This window comes from Oculina patagonica, chromosome 14, assembly GCF_052425735.1.
Source record: "Oculina patagonica isolate OP01 chromosome 14, crgOcupat, whole genome shotgun sequence".
Classification (NCBI taxonomy): domain Eukaryota; kingdom Metazoa; phylum Cnidaria; class Anthozoa; order Scleractinia; family Oculinidae; genus Oculina; species Oculina patagonica.
Window position 1 is genome coordinate 19,999,029 of NC_135771.1, and position 20,239 is coordinate 20,019,267.

Here is a 20,239-nt window from a genome sequence, read left to right on the forward strand (position 1 = left end):
ATTAGCCGATCTAAAAGAGGTGTGACTTTGACACTTGCACATGTAGTCACAACCCTTCTTGTGCGCAACCGTCAAAGTCACACCATTTCTACACCTACAAGATTGGCCAGCTTAGTTTTCACTCAAGCCTAAATAACTCTTCTAAATTATAAAAGGGGGATTTGCCGTAAAATGTGTATGTATTAGAGAGAGTGTGAACGCCTGTTAGCTTCTGTTAATTGAGTAAAAGTGTCAAGTTCACACCTATTCTAGATCGGCTATTATTTGCATCCGAATATTTCAGTATTTAAACGATAGATTCTACCTCCAATAAGGTCAGTTTTCGTGGAAGTCCCCTATTGTTCTCTAATTGGCATAATTCAAATGTCGATATTAGCCGAATCAGACTCTGTCAGTTGCACCCCTTTCAGCGCAAATAAGTATTTGAGAAGTCCCCATTTTAGCTCAAATTATGAAGCCATGAGTAGCGAGCTAAATTTAGCGCCAAGTTAATTGGGAGGAAAAGTAAGAAACGCCGAGCAATCGCTCCATGAATAAACAAATGTAAAAAAAAAAAAAAAAAATTCGTAGATAGTCAAACAGTTTCAACCCGCCTCCACCCCGAACAATATGCATTCCCCTCCCCCCTCTCCCCCCACCCCCCAAACCGACCGATGTCCGCGTGCAACACTGGCGCCGAGGCAAGCAGGAAAGAAAGATGGCCGACCATTTATCAGTGATTTATCAATTGTGGAATACAGGTTTCATGTCTTAAATAGTCCTTTAATTGGTGAGTTTTAAACGCCTGGGACGTTTAGTTTGGAGAAAACGGCTTGCAAGGCGCTCTGTTTTGGAAGCTTTACTTGGTGTCCAGACGACGTCTGCTTGGTGTCATAGCATGAAGCTCACGGCGTCAACCTTTAAGCTTTTTTTTGGTGAGTTAACAGCGTTTATTACTTTAGATAGTTTAAGTGCACTAAAGAAATGATTCTCGGGAACTTAATTTATGCTTAGGTACAAAAAAGAACTAACTGTAAGCTTGAATAAATATGACACTAAATATCTGTAAGCTTCTGGTTAATTCAACACGTGCTCGTATAAAAACGCGACAAGTCTGACACCTTTTTGCAAAACTCTTAAGCAAAGGTCAAAACTACTTAACAATGAAGTGTGTTCCAAATTCAAATGAATTAAAACACATACCGTTAAATTCCGGTTATAAGCTCTCTCGCTTATAAGCCCCCCCCCCTTTTACTAGGTTGATAAGTGACACACGTCCTGCATACTGCTAGGATGCTGCTGCATACTGCTGATCACTGCAGTATGCAGGGCACATGTCACTTATCAACCTAGTAAATGGCCCAGCTCACAACGAGTCTCTTGAAGCTCAGTTGTTTAGAACGCCCGACCGGTATCTGGGAGGCCATGGGTTCGATTCCCATCGGGGACTCAGAATTATTCTTTGTCCCATGCTTGTGTCATGCTGAACACTTCATCTTCATTAATTATTACCGAGCTTAAATTTTACGATCTTTGTTATTTACCATACCAATTTTATCCATGCTCAATCAGATACTGTGCACCAACAAATATCTATACAAAATGAAAATAGTCAGCTCTCCTCTTTGTACTCTCTGTCACACGTCTGAGGAATCTCTCAAGCATCTTTTTTGTTATTGCAAACATAGCATAGCCTTTTGGAAGTCCATTGTTCTTTGGCTAAAATCCATAGACATAAATATTGATTTTTTAAATGATTACGATATCATTTTCAGCCTAGCTCAAAAGAATCTCAATTGGACCCTTCTAAATCATATTATTATTGGTAAACAGGTCATTTACTCTAACCGGCTCAAGAATATTCTACCCCTTTTGCCTCATGTTATCATAAAAATAAAATACATTGAATCAATTGAGCGATTCATTGCCCTAAAAAATAACAAACTAAAAACTCACATTGAAAAGTGGAAGCCAATTATCAACTCTCTTTAATATAATGTTTAAGATTATTAAGTTTTTTGGAGATTACCGGTAGGTGTTTAACGTGTACTGTAATTACTTTTGTAACGTATAACGTAAGTAATGTAATATGTTTGTGTAATATAATATAATGTACTGTGTAATGTAAATATATAAATTATGTAGGGTTATAAGAATGTATTGTATTGTAGTGAAAGTCTTCTGAAGCATTAAAGTAAAAAAAAAATAAAAATTATCCATGCTGCATGGGACTGTACTCTTGACAAGGTCCAAGCACAGGTAAAATGTTTGTTTTGGTGGGGAAAAGTCATCTACATGATAAAATTTACCCGTGTGGAACCAATTTTTTTGGTACCCGTACCAACCCTCCAAGTTAAGACCATTTTAGTCGCCATGGTGACTAAAAGTTTGGAGCTGGCGACTACATGTAACTTGGAACCGAAGTCGCCAGGCTGGCAACTAAAATTGAAAAGAAGGATTGGAAGCGTGAGCCTAATTTAGCGACTAAAATTTTTCATTGGCGACCAAACTTGAGCAGTTGGTGGCCAAATGGCCACTAAGGAAAAATATAAACTTGGAGGGTTGCGTACACCATTTTTACCTGAGCCATGCCAATATTTTTTTGTTTTGTAAATGGACCTAATAAGACTTGTGACTGTTTTTTTAATTTGATCTTCAGGAGTCAGATTATATTCCTGACCAGATGAGGACAATCATCAGAGAGAGAACAGACCAAGACAGACAGAACCACATGAAGGATTAAAACCAGACGTTGTCACATGAACATGGTGAGTTTATTTTTTGTGTTGTCATTATTACATGTGTGATAATAATTGTCACATAAAATTACTTGTGTAAACTAGAACCCTAGACTGGACCCTAGACAGCCTCTTTGGCTAGGGTCGTTCAATAGAGAGGCCTTCTAAGGGGTTAAAGCGACAAGCGACAGGTCCTGAATACTGGGACACAGGAACATTGATTTTTAAAAGTGAAAAGCGACATCATTACAGCACTAAAATGTGACAGCCACACAATGCATTTCATGGAGAACCTGTAAACTAGCAACTGTGTTCTATCCAATCATTTAAAATAAAGTTATCTATCCCAAGTGTATCTATCTACAATAGGGCGACATCGCTTCTCAGACACACGGGATATTGTGACATGACTACCCCTTGGAAGGCCTCAATAGAGGTAGTCTGTAATTACTTTTAGTTACCGTAAAGTTCCATGTATAAGCCGCACCCGTAGATAAGCCGCACCCCCAATTTGGAAGCTCAAATTTTGGGGGAAAAATACAGACAATAAAGTTTGAAGTTCAAGTGAAGTTCTATTGGTAAACAAACAAGCTAAGGGCCTTTAACACGGTTTCAAAACACTGACATGGCGGTTGTTGCAATGTTTAATATAAATTAAGTCTTACGAAAGCGAAATTTCACTTGTCATACCTCCTTTTTAGTTTAAGTTCACAATATCTTAAACTTGAATGCTCTCTTGATATCATTTTTTCGAGATTATCTCTTCTAAACACTCTTGAAACACTTGTAATTCGTCCAAATCGTACGTGAATGATGAATGCTTAGTAGCCAAGCTTTGAAACGTAGAGAGGAGTCTGGGCATTAAAAAAAAAACATCGCGGCACTTTCTTCGAAAGAAACCACGTTTTCAAGATTCTTGGAAACTGCTACCCGCAACAGGGTAAAAACTTCATGTAGAATAAGAGTTTGATAATCCAGCAAATGTATTTGCTGTGAAGGTCAATAAAAAAGCGAAGCGGTCGGCCATTTGCCTTGTGAGTAATTGCGTTTATCTTGTGCTTTCTTGAACACAGCGGAAAGACATGCTTCAAGTGACCCGGGGGGTACCCAAAAAAGTTTTGTACGGGGAGGCCTCGCCTCGAGCTCATACCCCTTACCCTTTTATATACAGTATTGTGAAAAAGTAATGCAAACGAATTTCGACGAAATTCGCGCTTTTCGTGGCTTTTCGAGGAAATTTCGCTTGAAACGAAATCTCTTCGACAATTCGCGACATTTCGCCGAATTTTCGCGACGTCTATTGTTTCGATTTGCGTGAACTTTCGCGCAGTTTTCCGCTGTGTGCGGTAATTTGTCGCGAACTTTCGTGCGATAATTCGTGAACTTTCCCGCGAAGTTTCGAGTCTTTTTGAGCAAAGTTCGCTATGATGTAAATGTGAATCTTCCCTCTCAATCGTTCTCTTGTGCCGGCCTGAAACACAGAGAAAGCGTGTTTACAGATATAAATTCTTAATTGCATCGTAAAATTGTTCTTTAAACTTACCTCGTTAGTGCACGAAGAAAACGTAAATATAAACTTCTTCCCAAATGACAAAAACATTGAAGTTTCATGACGAAAAGTTCACATTCGCGAGAAAAACTACCGAGAACGATATGAATGTCGTGTAAAAACACACAATGTTTCCCACTGTAGTGCTTGTCCCCGCGCGAAATTGTGTTTATTGCTACTACCGTATTTATTCGGCTATAAGCCGACCCTGGCTATATTAAGCCGAGACCCTAAACTTTCGGTTTTCAAAACCAGTTCGAGTCTGACAAAAAATAAACCCAAAACACTCGGCTATAAGCCGAGACCCAGTTTTTCCTTCAAACTACAAAACAATCCACGTGCAGCAAATCAACATATTTGTTAAATCACAACTACATGTATGCAATCGAAAAAACAACAAAAAAGAAATTACTAATAAATGGTGAATTTATTTAGATCTGTACATACGCGTGACAAAAAATTCACCTGAGTTTAGAATCCCATCTCAAACAATCACGCATTCTTCTGAAGAATTAGTGGTTATCGATCATCATACCAAAAGCTACTAGTTTTCAAACAACTAAATCTTCCGATGAAAGTTGTTGCTGAGGTAGAGACCGTTCAAAACAACTGCAAAATTGCCAGAGAATACGGGATGAATACTGTTCAGTTCGTTGCAAAATATTTCACAAGTCGCCAGTGAGCAGATAAAGCGGATGAACTTTAGATGTTATCAACACGAAACGCCATGCTGTTGTCGGTATTTGTCGAGTATTCTGAATTCAATCAAACTTTCGAAGTGGTTTCTTTTAGCAAAGAAGTCGTGGTATTAAAAGTTTGTAGTTTTGAACAAAAATATTACATCTAGCCAGTGGCCAGCCGCTTTCTGATAGATCGTGTTACAATGTTTGCCAAGCGCGTGAGAACAGCCGCTTCTGATTGGTCAGTTTCTGACGTCGCCAAAGCAAGTCAAAACAATCGATTCTTTCTTTCTTCTCTTGAAGTGTCACGTTAGCGGTGATTCTGCATAAAACTTTTAAAAAGCTGAAGGAAAAGAAACAGTCTCAGGCAGAAATTTACTTGTGGAAGAGATTGCGAGGAAATTGTTCAATACATGCAAGATTTTGAATGATCTCGACCGCTCAAAAGACGATCACGCACGCCGACAAAATAATATTCCAGAGCGAGCCGATGGATGACCGCAGTTCCAGCCTACCAGTAAATAGCGAAGGAAAGACGAATGAAAACTTCATTCTTAACTTTTCTTCACTAAACCAAATGGCTTTTTAGGAGCCGCCATTTAAATAAAAGGTAATGAACAAGAATTAATAACAAATGCTTGTTAATTTTCTTTATCGATGATCGCTCGGCTTATAGATGAAATATGTATACATCGACAGCACTGTATGTCAAATCGAGCCAAGCCAGCGAAATTGCGTAAAAACCTTTCGCAAATGCCACGTGAGTACCCTTTATTATGTTAGTTGCGTGCTTTATTCGCTTAATGATCAATACGTACCATTTTTACTTAAATTCGGCATGCATTTGCGAGCACAACAAAGATATCTTTCGTGTATGTTACATGACCATCCGACCGAACGATCCCGTAGCGGAGTCTGCACGTAGAAAAGCGAACTATTGTTGAAAGTCTAGCGAAATTTATTGTCTCACCTAGCGAAATTTCGCGAATTATCGGTGAGGCAGCGAAAGTTCTAGAAAATATCGTTCTTTGTTCCAGCGAAAGTTCGCGCGAAATGTCGTGAAATGTCGCGAAGTTCGCAACGAATTTTTTCGCGAACTTTCGCGCGAAAGTTCGGGAGAACAAAGAACGAAATTCGCGCATTTCGTTTGCATTACTTTTTCACAATACTGTACCATTTTGACAGAAATTGTACCCCTTTCATATACGTTTTACTGAAAAAAGGTACCCCTTTCATATACCTGAAAGAGACTTAAAAAATGACGTTTTCTTGTCATTTTCATGTAGCGATTAATAAATTGAAATAATACAGCCATAAATTGCATCTGCTCGAAATATTTTAATTAAAGGCCCTTTGAAATATGCATGTTTACGTCATTGAACCCGGTTAGTTTCACCACCAAGCCCCGCTTTCAAAGTTCAAACTTGTAAATATTATCATGAAAAAATTCCCAAAGCAGCAAAGATGAAAAGAATACCCTCATGAAAACTGCATAAACGTGGCGAAAGGTTGCGAATAATTTGCGTAAACAAGGCTAATTGGTGGTGAATTTTGAGCTTATGACGTTATCGTGCATAAGGCCTATTATAATTTGTACCTACCTGCACCCACTTTCCTACACTGTCCAACCAGTCTTGATTCATACAGCTGGGTGGAGGGAGGGTTGGGTAGCAGCTCTCACAGGGTCTCACATGTATGACTCACTACACTACAAGAGAACAATAAAACAAACAACAGAAACAATGCCCCTAGCTAGCCCCCAAAACAACAGCAACTGCTACACTAGAGGACCAGTAGAATTACAAGCTTACAAGAGCTCCTACACTACAGGAGAAAAGAGAACAATAAAACAAACAACAGGAACAATGTCCCTAGCCCCAAAACAACAGCAACTGCTACACTAGAGGACCAGTAAAATTACAAAGTTATCAGAGCTGCCGCACTATACTGCTCCCACAGGCAGCTTACAAATAACAAAATTAATACTTATTACGGTCAAAGTATTGAACATACACCTGTACTAATTAGACTATGCATTATTTTTATCTTCAAGGACCTGCATTCCTGACAAGAAGAGGACATATAAATATACACTGGAAGACAAGAGACCAACAACATGCACCAAACCAGATGGAGGATTAAGGCTACGCATTTGATGAAAGTGGTAAGTATTTAATTTATTATCGTGTTGCTTTAGATACATTCATGTAGACATAGTAATATGATACAAAAGAATAACATTAACAAGAAGCATAACAAAGCTTAAGGAGGCTCACAACAATTTCCACTTTCCAGCTCTCATACTTTGATGGGTCGGTGCCACAAATAATTATCAGTTACTTCTACAAAAATGGTATCAAACAACTGCCCAATTTTCAATTTTCGAACATTTATGGTGGCTCTGAAACCGCTCCAGAGAAATTTTTTAACTTTCCAAAAAGTTTTATCTTGACATGCTGATCATTATTCAGTAATAAATCAAAGTCTCTTCGAGATACCGACTTTTTTGCATGAAGTATGAGTCGGAGGTTTATCCTGTGCATTGTTCTTCGAACTTATCATTACAGTTGCTTTGTAGTTTAGTTTAACAATTTCCTATCTTCGCGGAGAAAATGCAGCCATGTGATTTTGTCAAAAATGGCTTGTCCGCGCCGGGTATTTATACACATATTCCTCAACATTACACAAAAAAACAGTGCAAATTTCACCGAGAACTGACAATTCTATACTTTAAAATTGCAAGGACCTTTCGAGGCAGTCGATTACGGCAGCGAAATTAGCAAATGAAACAGCAAAATATGCGTTTGACGCTTTGTTTTTGCGACGCCATATTTGAATTGTTATAGGTAGACCGCTGTTCAATGTGTTCAAGGCCGTATCGTTACGATTGCTACACGAAAAAGCACGAAAAAAATATGGATATTTCCGACTACTGTCGGAGAAAACATTGCGCATATAATTGCGGCGTAAACAAATTTATATGGCTTTTGTTTAAAAACAAAAGCCATATATACAGTGAATGCTTTCGAATTATATTTGAATATGAAATACGAAAGAATTTTGCTGTCTTTGACTGAAATTCCACTCAAACTGCGTAGATACGATCGCATGTTGTAAAGCCGATTCATGCAACATTGCTGTCAACACGAGGTCACGTCCCTAACGACCTAGGCTGATGAGGAAATAGAATGGCGCTTGTAGCGGCCAAATTTGGCCTAATTTTTAACCGCTCCTAAGCTAAAAGAAGCCCCCATCTCTTGCATTTGTTTTAACTTCAATAATATCTTTGAAAAGAGCGAGTTTTTTGGTATGGTTTATTTTTGACGTTTGTAATTTTTAAACGATGTAAGTGCTAGTGATTATTTATTCGTGTTTTAGCGTTAGTTACGCAATCCATTGTTTGTGCGACGCTTTTTATAGATCGCCTTTCAGACACGTGCGTTGAGATAAGAAAGCTGACATGTCACTTTTAAAATTGTTATATAACGTTTGTAAATGTGACAAGTCACGTTTTTTCCACGAGATCGCAAGTGATCACCCACAGCGGAAAGTAATCCCTTGAGAAATTAAAACAGTCCCTTGAGAAATTAAAAAAGTCCCTTGAGAGTAAACAAGAATGTGGTTCCAAATTTTGCACCACATAACTGCTATTCTCCTACTTTCGCTTGTAAACAAGCAAAAGAGTCGAAAAAATGAGGGTCACTGGTCTCATTTTTGAGTTATTTACACTTAAAGCTTAATTTAAAGGACAGTGTTTTTTAAAAGGTTACCATATACCTTCATGGGTGTCCTTAGCCAAAAAATTGTAAGCGCGCTCCTTTACACTCAGCCACCGTAAACTATATATCAATATAAAGCTAATACACTGTACTATCTGATAAAAATTATTTCGCTCCAATTCTATTTAACTGCACGGAAAGAACGGCCCAGAAACCCAAAATGACTGGTGTCGCTTCTAGTGAATTTATCAGGTATCGAATTCGGACTTCTGCATAATATTAGTCACAAGGAGTTAATCTTCAAAACCGTGTAAGGCTTTATAGACTGCAAACAGTTGCATCTTTTGCGATTCCACTCGGTCTTTGAAGAGAAAAAAACGACTGTTTTGCAGTCTAGAGGCTTAAGCAATATTCCAATTGGTTGCTTCGCAATTTATCTGTCAATTTTGGTTTAAAAAATTTACCCATGTACGTGTAACGAGAAGAGCCATGGCGTGAGATCTATTTCAAAAAATAGAAATCCATCACACGGTTATAATTTTATTTTTGCTAAATGTCTTGGGAATCTTCAGACCAAATTTCAAGGCAGTCCGTAAAATTCTCATACCCTATAAATTAATTTCAAGAGGAGACACTTACATAAAAACAAAGTCACTTTTTTTCTCTTCTAAGAATTTGGGGATGCTGGCCTTTATGGCGACCAAGCACTGAAGTTAATTTTTAGCACTGTGTACAGAACTGCATTGACTACAGGGAACAATTAAATTAGTAAACATGTTTCATGAAAAAGGCTACAGGAATTTTTAATCAAGACTGGCTCGACTTGTTTCGGTGTACATGTAATTTGAAATCCCTTAACCCTGAAAATGATTTTTAACTGCAATGTTCATGTGTAACAAAGCCAGGTGGTTAAAACTTAGACTTAGACTTAACACTGTGTCCTTTATTTTTAGGAACCTAATACCGTGATTATTCCTGACAAGAGCAGAACATTAGAAAGGGGACAGACCAAGACAGACAAAACCACATGAAGGATTAAAACCAGACTTCAGATAGACATGGTGAGTGTATTTTTTTGATGGTCCCATTATTAATGTGGTAAATACATACTAAATGCTTCTTCATATGAGCCTGGTAAACAGAGCTGGCCTGGTTTCTTAGATCGCGCCTTACCACTATATCGTTTGTAAAAATTTCGACGAGCAGGCATGCTAGCCTGGTTGCTGAGATCTCGGTTTTTACGGCCAAGGTCTCCATTACCGTGATAGAAATTTTGCTATATGAACACTTCATACTGGTTACTGAGATGGCAATTTGTTTTCAAACATGCAATCTTTTCCATGAAAGGGTGACCATTACTAGATTATTATAACTGCATGTTTCCACAATTTCCTAGACCAGTCCTCTTTCAGTCATTCAAGAGTTTTCAGACTTAATTATGTACAGCAACAAAAAATATCATCTACACTTTTCAGTAGTTCTATTAAAACTATGATCAAATTTTCACCTCCTGAAATATTATTTTACTAGGTATTTCATAGAGTATTTAACGAAAGATTCAAAATGGCGTTTTCCGTTTTCCAATATCTTTTTTAGTTCCAGAGATATTTAAGCTTAAAAAATCATAAAATATGCAAATTAGAGGAGTGATAACATCATCTACTCAACCCAATTTTATTGCAAGTACAAAAATTGAGTTTTCTCAGTCATTTTTCTGCAGAGACCAATTCAACTTGGCAGACTAATAGTTCTGCAGGTGATACACTTACACACTTAATAAAATTATGTTACCATGGCAACTATCTCATTTTCAGTCCCCACCAATTTGCTTTTAATGTTTTAGAATTTTTCAGTTCGGAAAACTGAAACCCAGCCAAGACGCCTGCTTAATCCATTCATATGCTTGCCAGAGCATGCATGGGAAGTATCATCGGCAACTATCGAAAAGAAATGCCAGAATTGGCCAGAAAAGCCTTAATAGCATTGAGGGATCTGGAACCTAGTTTGTTGCCATGGCAACCAAATTGTTAAGTTCATATTGTGAATCACAACTAGCAAAGTGTTACTGCAAAAAATCAGAGAGTGCCGATACAAATTGGCTGAGATATCACTATCTTTATATCCAGGCATAACTAATCATACGCACTCATTGATGTAATTGATTACTCATCGATGACCCATCGATTACTCATCAAATATCATACTGCACACAAGACACATTCCTTGCTTTCTTGTACCTTTTTTTGTGATTTTTTATCTATGTTAGTCATATTTGCTTTATAACTGGCATTCTTGTTGACGAAATTACGTCCTCAGAAAAGGTCAAATAACCTTCTGACATATCAAGACATGAAGGGCTAATCACAAATACAGATGATATTTCAAGATTTCACTTTACCCAACTCTTTATTTAATAACAAAACAATTGAACAGGAAAACCAACCAGTCTGGAAATGAAACTAACAAGTACGGAGACAAGAATCGACTACGTGGTTATAGATTTTGTTCGGTGGATGTTTGTCAGCAAAGTAAAACTGCTTCGCGGCTTAGGGAGACAGCCGTCATACGCACTTACATTACGCACCGGAACAGCTGCAAGCACTTTTATTTCATAGGTACTGAGATTTACTCATGAAAATCGTAGGGAGTAAAAATCGTACTGATTCAGAGCTTAGCCAATCAGGAGCACGAACGACAAAATTTCACTGTGAAAAAATATCGTTCGTCGAATTAGCAACGCGAACGACGAATTTTCACTGGTGATGAATGAATGTATTGAAGGAAACGTCATCCCACAGCCATTGCCGACAAGAAAACCCGCGCTTTGAAAAATGACCGAGGGAAGGTTTGCTTCTGTTTCTTCAGTTGAAGAATTCATTTTAGAACAGGAAAACAAAAACACCGCTCAAAAAACTGAACGAGATGTAAAATTGCTTGAAAGATTTTTGATAACGAAGAACGAAGACAGAAAAATAGAAGATATTCCGGCTGTTGAGCTGAATGAATACATCAGCCAATTCATCATTGCCGTCCGCACCAAAGATGGAAATAAATACGAGCCGACTTCTCTTCGAAGTTTAGTGGCTAGCTTCGAAAGACATCTGAAGAAAAAGAGCTATTCTGTAAGCATAATCAACGACTTTTTTTTTTTATTTTTTATTTTTTATTTTTTTTTTTTTTATTCATTTCAATAGAAAAAAAAATACACACAGAATAACGTAAAAATAAATAAGTACAATAAATGAAAAAAAGAAAGAAAACTTACAAGTATAATATAGTTATTAGCACACTAGATCTTAAATTGGAAATTACAATACATAAATACATCATCAATATTAATACACGCTATTACTCATCCTACAGTACACTCTTATTTCAAATAATTCGCTTTAACTACAATTAAATTTTTCGAAGATGTATTTAAATTTTACATTGGCTAAGAATTCATTTAATGACAGCTTTCCATTCAATAATTTCTGATTGTATACATAATATTTTGCATATAAAAAGGTGAAGTTTAACTTTCTAATGATATCTATTTCTTTGTTTATGTTATCCTTGTCCTTACCAAAAATTAATTCAGTTGGAGAGAGGGTAAGAGAGGTGGCATTTTCTTTATTAAACCATTTTATAACCTCTGCGAAGAATAATTGGCTCCAATTACAGTTGTAGAAAGTGTGAATTATGGAGTCATTCAAATCACAGTATGGACACTTTGCGTCCTCTGCCACACCAAAGAGAAATAATTCCTTTTTGGTGACTACTATTCTGTGTAAGAGTTTGAAATAAAATTCCCTAAGCTTATTATCTCTACATACGTTTCTTACGCGACTAAAAAAAGGTTGTAGAGATGCTTGACCAATTTGCAAGTCTCTTTCCCATTTGGAGGTAGCCTTCGGTTCAATTTGTTCTTTATTTACGAGGAGCCGATAGTAATCTTTGTTTTTCATTTTGGTTAAGTTGATGGAGGTCTCTGGGGAGAGGTGAAACATAGTGCTAGACAACAAACCTGCTCTGTCTACGGGGTATGACATCGCACGTTCTACAAGATGCCTGGGAATTGCAGAAACTACTTGAAAATAAATGAGAAAGTTGCATCTAAGATCATATTTCTGAACAAATTCTGTGTAAGAAAGGAATTTTCCATCTGATTTTAGAAGGTCTCGCACGAGATAAATGCCTCGATTAAACCAGTCCCTATAAAAAATAGTGCGACTGTTGATTAGAATATCTTTGTTATTGAATAGAATTAATTCCTGACCGGACTGGTTTGGAAAGGATTCCTTGATTTCCAGAAAATACAAGAGAATTAATTTGTAGAACTGGGGCAGATCGATCTGCTTTAGGAAGTGTTTGTTGTAGTTGCATCGTAATATAAAATTTAAGCCGCCGCATTTTTCCAAAAAGTAACTAGGAATTGACTTCCAAGATTCCCTGCGGGTTGGATCATCGTCTAGAAGTCTGGAAATCCAAGCTAGCTTTAATGATTTTGCTAAGACATCTATACTAGGAGCCCTCAGACCACCTTGGTCATAATCTAAGATCATCAATTTACGCTTAAGTTTGTCCTTTTTATTTTTCCAAATGAATTTAAAAATGGTTGAATTTACCGCCCCAAGGTATTCTCGAGGGACATCAAGGCTAGAAATTGTATGTACCAGTTGCGAGATGCCAAGGCTTTTCGTTATAAGACATCTCCCAAATAGTGTAAGATTCCGGCAGTTCCAAATGTCAAAGATGGTCTTCAATTTTTGCAGTTTTAACGTAAAATTGGATTTTTCATTTTCTTTCTCGTTGTAAGAAATAAAAGTACCCAACACACGGATTGGTTTTTCAGGCCATTGAAATCCAAAGGGTTTGTCTTTTCTATGTCTCCATGATCCCAGCCACAAAGCTTTGGTTTTCGACGGGTTCAGTTTCAAGCCGGAGATATCGCCAAAATTATCTAGCACAGCGATTGCTTGTTTTACCGAATTACAATTACTGTTAAGGAGGGTGGTGTCATCAGCAAACTGGCTTAATTTTAGCTCCTTACCAAAAACTTTTATACCTTGTATTCCTTTATCTTGTCTGATCTTGCACGCCAACAGTTCTACTGCCAAAACAAACAGATATGGGGATAAAGGGCAACCTTGTCTTACTCCTCTTGAGAGAGAAAAATAATTTGTACAGAAGCCATTGTTCAAGACTGCACTTTCTGTGTTAGAGTAAAAGATGGAGATCCAACGTTGAATGGATTCCCCAAAATTAAACAGTGCAATTGTTCTTTGTATAAATTCCCATTCAATTGTGTCAAAAGCCTTTCTAAAATCAAGCTGTAATAATATACCAGGAATGTTCTGAAGCTTTGTTTGCTCAAGGATGTCATTAATTAACCTAATGTTTTGTCCAATATATCTTCCTTTAATGAAGCCTGTTTGGTCAGGATTGACTAGAAGAGCTAGAACTTTTTCTAGTCTCCTGGCAATAATTTTTGATGCAATTTTATAGTCTAGGTTTAATAACGTTATCGGCCGCCAGTTAGCAAGTGTAGAAAGGTCCGAATCTTCTTTCGGTATAAGTGTTATTACGCCTCTCCGTTGGGAGAGTGACATTTCACCTGCTCTATACGAAGCATTAAAACAGTCGACAAGATCTTGACCAAGTAGATCAAAAAAACAATTATAAAACTCCCAGGTAAATCCATCTTCGCCTGGTGATTTCCCGCTACTAAATGTGCACAGAATATCTTTACACTCCCTTAGAGTGATCTCACCTTCTAATTCACTACTCACCGAGTCCTCAAGTTTGGGTAATTCTAAATTTGCGATGAAAGATTGGAATAACGCATTTTCTACACTAGTAGAAGAAGTATAGAGATCATTGTAAAATATTTCAATTTCCTTTAGTATTTCGTCCTCTTTGGTCACTAAAGTACCATCCGGATACTTTAACTCCCTGATCTTTTTATGGTTATAATTCCGTCTCTCTAAGTTGAAGAAGTATTTTGTCGGTTTTTCACCCTGTTCGGTCCATTTTGTTTTTGAGCGAACGATTGAGCCCTTTCCCTTATTTTCGTAGATTAGACAAAGTTCATGTTTTAACTTGAAATATTCCACTTCCAGATAATTAACCTGGGCACTGTCGACACTATTAGAAATGAGTTGATCTAAATCACTCAGTCTCGTTTGAAGATCCTTTTCTTTTTTACGAAGATTTTTCGCCTTGTTTTTGGAATAAGGGATTGTAAGGCCTCTCAGTTCCAATTTAACTAGTTCCCATTTCAGCCTTTTGTCTTCTTGTCCAGCGTATTTTCCACTAATAGAAAAATAGCTTCCTCTTATTAAGTTAACATATTCTTCATCGTCCAAAAGAGAGTTGTTGAACTTCCATAGCCCTGGGCCTCTTCTATTGTTAGGACATTCTATTGTTAGGACATTAACGACTTGGTGTTTGAGAAAACCAGGAAAGTTCTACAGTCTAAACAAAAGCAGCTAAAAAAGCAACGAAAAGAAAAAAAAACGAAAGCGTCGGTAGCTTTGACAAGCGAATATTGTGCGAGAAGGGTTTGCTCGGTATGTGTAGTCCCGAGGCACTTCTAAACACGCTCTGGCTAAACAACACTCTTCACTTCGGACTCTGTGGGTGCCAAGAACATCGTGAAATGTGCTAGGGAGTAAGCTACTGAAAACGGCAAGCGGAGTCGATTACTTGGAGTTCAATGAAAGACAAACAAAAACTAGAACGGGATCAGACTGCAGCGATGTCAGAACCGTACCGCCGAAAAATGTTTGCGACCGACGGAAAATAAATTGACTGAAATAAATTGTGATTTATCTTCTTGACTTAACTTTGTTATTGGCATGGCTTCCTTTATTAACAGACATTTGACTTAACTTAAAAATTTTGAATGCTGCAGATCTTTGATTTACTCAGTTGTTGAGCACTTGAATGGTTTTACAGTGTCATTTATTTGTGCAAATAAATTTGTCTACTCAGTAGCACGGAAAAGAAAATCTCAGTACCTATGAAATAAACATATTACAGCATGGAAAATGCTTTGTACGATTTTTATTCACGAGTTGAGTAGTGTCAGAAAACGAACGAGTGAGCGTAGCGAACGAGTGAGTTTTCTGATACGTATCAACTCGTGAATAAAAATCGTACGCGCGGACTTTCCATGAAGTAATCTCTATTTACTTTCTGTACTTTTTTCACGTGTAACCATGATACTGTTAGATTGTTATGGTGTGTACAAGCTTGAGTATGAAATACTTTTACAAGTTCCGGTTTTCAATCACGAGACTATATCGATGAGTAATCAATGCAATCAATGACTAATCGATGCAATCGATGACTGATCGATGCAATCGATGACTAATCGATGACCAAAAATTTTGTGGCCTATCGATTAGTCATCAATTACTCATTGATCATCGGCAATAATCAATGACTAATCAACTGATTACCCATCGATTACTCATTGATTAATCATTGATTTCATTGATGTCATTGATGTCATCGATTAGTTATGCCTGGATAATGTAAGTACTTATGACGGCTGTCTCCCTAAGCCGAAGCAGGTCTACTTTGCTGACAAACATCCACGGAACAAAATCTATAAGTTAACCACACAGTTGATTCTTGTCTCCGTACTTGTTAGTTTCATTTTCAGACTGGTTGGTTTTCCTGTTCAGTTGTTTTGTTATTAAATTAAGAGTTGGGTAAAGTAATAATAATAATAATAATAATAATAATAATAATAATAATAATAATAATAATAATAATAATAATAATCGATATTTTAACAGGGTGACCCCTTCAGTCGCAGGACTGGTATCAACGGGGGCCCTATGTAAAATAAAACAAAATTAAAGTTAAAGAGAGTATGTATAAAATATCTATCTATCTATAAAAGCTACTTTTAAAAGATACCGCTAAAATGCTAAAAAAAAGTTTAAAAGTTTAAAAGAAGTACTAGTGTTCTCATAAAAATAAATAAATTACGAATTAAAAATGATCTAAAATAACCTAAGAATAAAAACCAGAGATAGCTTGGAAACGTTCCTTTGGCTGCATAGTCTTTATGTTTGTCGGAAGACAATTAAAAATGGATGCACCATGATAATAAAAAAACTTTTTAGCGACATCTAAATGAATGTTTGGAAGTATAATGTCAGTAAAAGACGATCTTGTGCATCTCTGATTAAAAACATGTTGCTTGTCGCCCTGGCTACGTAACAGGAAATAGTCTTTGAAATATCATCTGTATTTGTGATTAGCCCTTCACGTCTTGACATGCCGGAAAGTTATTTGACCTTTTGTGAAGTTATAAAGCAAAATATGACTAACATAGATTAAAAAAATCACAAACAAAAAAATGGTACAAGAAAGCAAGGAATGTGTCTTTTGTGTGCCGTACAATAGTTGATGAGTAATCGATTGGTCATCGATGAGTAACCAATGACATCAATAGGTAAACAAATATATCAATGAGTAATCGATGTCATCAATAAGTAATCGATAGGCCACAGAATTTTGGGCTTCGATTAGTCATGGATTACTCATTGATCATCGCCAATAATCAATGACTAATCAACTGATTACCCATCAATTACTCATTGATTACCAATTGATGTCATTGATCATTGATTAGTTATGCCTGGTTATATTTGCATATTTTAAAAACTTGAATATCTTTGGAAAGAAAAGAGATATTTGAAAACTGTAAACGGCAATTTTCTTCTCATATAGAGTTCTTGATAATATTTTAAAACGGTCACAAAGGAAACAGGTGAATTTCATCGCAGTAGCACTTTAACTTTAGGCCTGAATAATCCTGTCAAATTTTTTTATCTCAGTAACTGGGCTGAAATTTCCTACATGAACAGTTCTAGGACAAAAATCATCTCACTAACTAAACTGGGCCAGCTTGGTTACTGAACTCATATGAAGAGACCCCTAATGATAGGTACATCTAATAAGGGAATACAGGTAATAATAGACTTTTTGACCACTTGAACATCGTTTTGAACAAGGTTGGGATTATCACTTAAAACAAAAACTTAATTTAAATTACCTGCACATCGTTAGGCACCATGGAGACAATATAAATAGCTTGTAAAATTCATTAACTATTTGTGAGGGTGCAAACCAATCGGAGCACAGTATTCAGATCACATGTACACAATTGTAAACCCAGATACAAATCAAACAATCAAATTAACTTTTGATATAATCTCCTGCTTAGCTAATTAGTGTTCATTATTTTTTTGATACAGATCTCTACCGAATCGCATAACAATACTTTGCATTCAATTTACTGTTTTCATTTCACAAGTAGAAAAAATTATTTGCGTCTGATCTGTATATGGCCATTTACAATGGCTCGCCTTTCGGCTCGCCAGTGTAAATGCCCATACAGATCTCCCGCTCATATTTAACTCCTTCATAAAGAACAGTCAACTCCCACTATAACAGACACCTTCAGGACCACACTTGGTGTCCATAAAAGAGGAAGTCTGTATAGCAGGGAGATATTTTGGGGTAATTCTTATTTACCATGCATGATTTAAACTAAACAGGGTTTTCAGAATAAGTATCCTCAAGGTGGGAGTTGACTGTACAAACATAATGTAAATCATAGACAGTAAAGTTGAACCCCCACTAACAGCCACGCAGTTCTCATAACCACACCTGCTCATTTGCAATAAATTGAGTAATTGATTGCTGGATTCTTTTTCTCACTCAGACTGTGGACTCAGGACCGTGGACCAAGGATCATGGACTCAGGGTCGTGGACTCAGGACCGTGGACCAAGGATCGTGGACTCAGGACCGTGGACCAAGGATCGTAGACCATGGATCATGGACTCAGGACCATGGAGCAAGGATCGTGGACTCAGGCCATGGACCAGGGATCGTGGACTCCAGACAGTGGACCAAAGGATTGTGGACTCTGGACCATGGACCAAGGATCATGGACTCAGGACTGTGGACCAGGGATCATGGACCCACACCACAGGACAGAGGATCAAGGACAGAACACCAAGGAACAAGCACTGTGGAAAGCAAGCCTGGGATTTTCAGGAACTGACACTAAAGCTAAACTGTAAATATAGTTTGTATATTGAGATAATGAATCATCAACAAGTGTTTACCATGAAATCATGCGCATACTTCAATATTATTTTTGACTTTGATTTGTTTTAGCGAAATAACCATTTTAAAAGTAAATGATTTAACAGCGATGCTGTCTTGTGCCAAATTACACCAAATTTGTTTCTCATGCCTCGTGGTAAACATTTGTTTTCAGTACTCACTGTTTATTACCAAGTTACAAGTGCACAAAGTGATACAGATTATTTAATTATTTGGGTCATAAGCAAATTGGGGAAAAATCCTGTTGCTACAAATGACACTTCAATTTTTAAAGGTATCATAGGCGTACAGTTATAACAGTAATCTATTTCTGGGTATTTGGGAACAGAACTCTGAACTGCATTTTGAATCAATCAATCATTTTATCAATCAATAAATTTATCAAACAATCAATCCATTTATCAACAAATTTATCAATCAATCATCAATCAATTTATCATTCAATCAATCAATCATTTTATCAATCAATCTATCAATTTATTAACAAATTTATTATCGATCATTTTATCAATCAATCAATCAATCACTTTATCAGTCAATCAATTTATCAACAAATTAATTATCAATCTAGCAATCAATCAATTTATCAATTAATCAATCATTTGTTTATTTTATTACAAAGAGCTAAGTCCTGGGCTTAAAAAATCAATTTAAATGTTTAGCTTTGATGCACATGTAGTTGGTAATATAAACAGAGTATTTCACTGGCCAGGGTGTGTGGTGTGTGCCATTCATTTGCAAATAAGTGGCTTTAATGTAAAAATTAATCTCTACGCAACAATTGTCTAAATTAAAACAAAAACTGTCTCTTTATTAATGTCAAACTGAGAACATTATTTGCCAAAAGCAAATTTTATATTATTTTTATCATTAGGACTAAAAAAACTTTCATACAACTTTTATTGAAGACCATTTGATTTAAATTAATTCCAAAAAAAATTGAATGCTAGGGGAAATTTCATCTTTCCAAAGCCACTTATTTGCTAATGAAAACTCAGTTCAACATTTCATACTTCTTACAAGGTTCTTATTGAGCAGTTTTAAATTGTATTCTAATTTTATTCTGGGTCTCTGAACATGATTTGAAACTGAACAGCATTAGTTTTGGCTAACTTTGATCAAAATTGGCAACATTGACTTTTCTTGACATAATCAAAAATTCAAAAATTACAAAATAGCTTTTGGTTTTGGAGATTAACTGCTCAATAGGATACCTGTATTTACAGAAATATATATTTCTTTTTCAAGGTAAGGAACTTTGTAGTCTCAATGTTCATCATGCTCTAGGCCTTCTTGTTTTTGTTTTTTGACTTATTTCCTTTTCTGCCAATTCATTTCTCACTGATTTCAACTCAGTTTTCTGGGTGGGGCCATATTCATTTTAATTTGTACATTTTTTACACTAAAAAAATTCGAGATTTTTTTGGGATCAAAT

At 36.5% G+C, this 20,239-nt stretch overlaps 1 protein-coding gene and 1 long non-coding RNA gene across 3 annotated transcripts in view; one reads left to right on the forward strand and one right to left on the reverse strand.

Annotated features, from left to right (window-relative positions):
* LOC144638872 (uncharacterized) overlaps positions 1-19,578 on the forward strand; it is a 77,149-nt gene extending 57,571 nt beyond the window's left edge. The window contains exons 1-5 of one of the 2 annotated variants that reach the window (XR_013568018.1): positions 689-914; positions 2,639-2,747; positions 7,000-7,110; positions 9,619-9,726; positions 18,396-18,529. Coding sequence is in view for 1 of the 2 variants with exons in the window: in XM_078498167.1 (XP_078354293.1) it covers positions 18,396-18,739 (344 nt within the window). In the remaining variant the exon portion in view is untranslated. Of the gene's footprint in view, positions 1-688; positions 915-2,638; positions 2,748-6,999; positions 7,111-9,618; positions 9,727-18,395 lie in introns of those variants that run through there. The other variant, XM_078498167.1, reaches the window with a different exon arrangement.
* The window catches only part of LOC144638891 (uncharacterized), a 91,807-nt gene that overhangs the window by 41,696 nt on the left and 29,872 nt on the right, over positions 1-20,239 (reverse strand). The gene's annotated exons all lie outside the window — the stretch shown is intronic.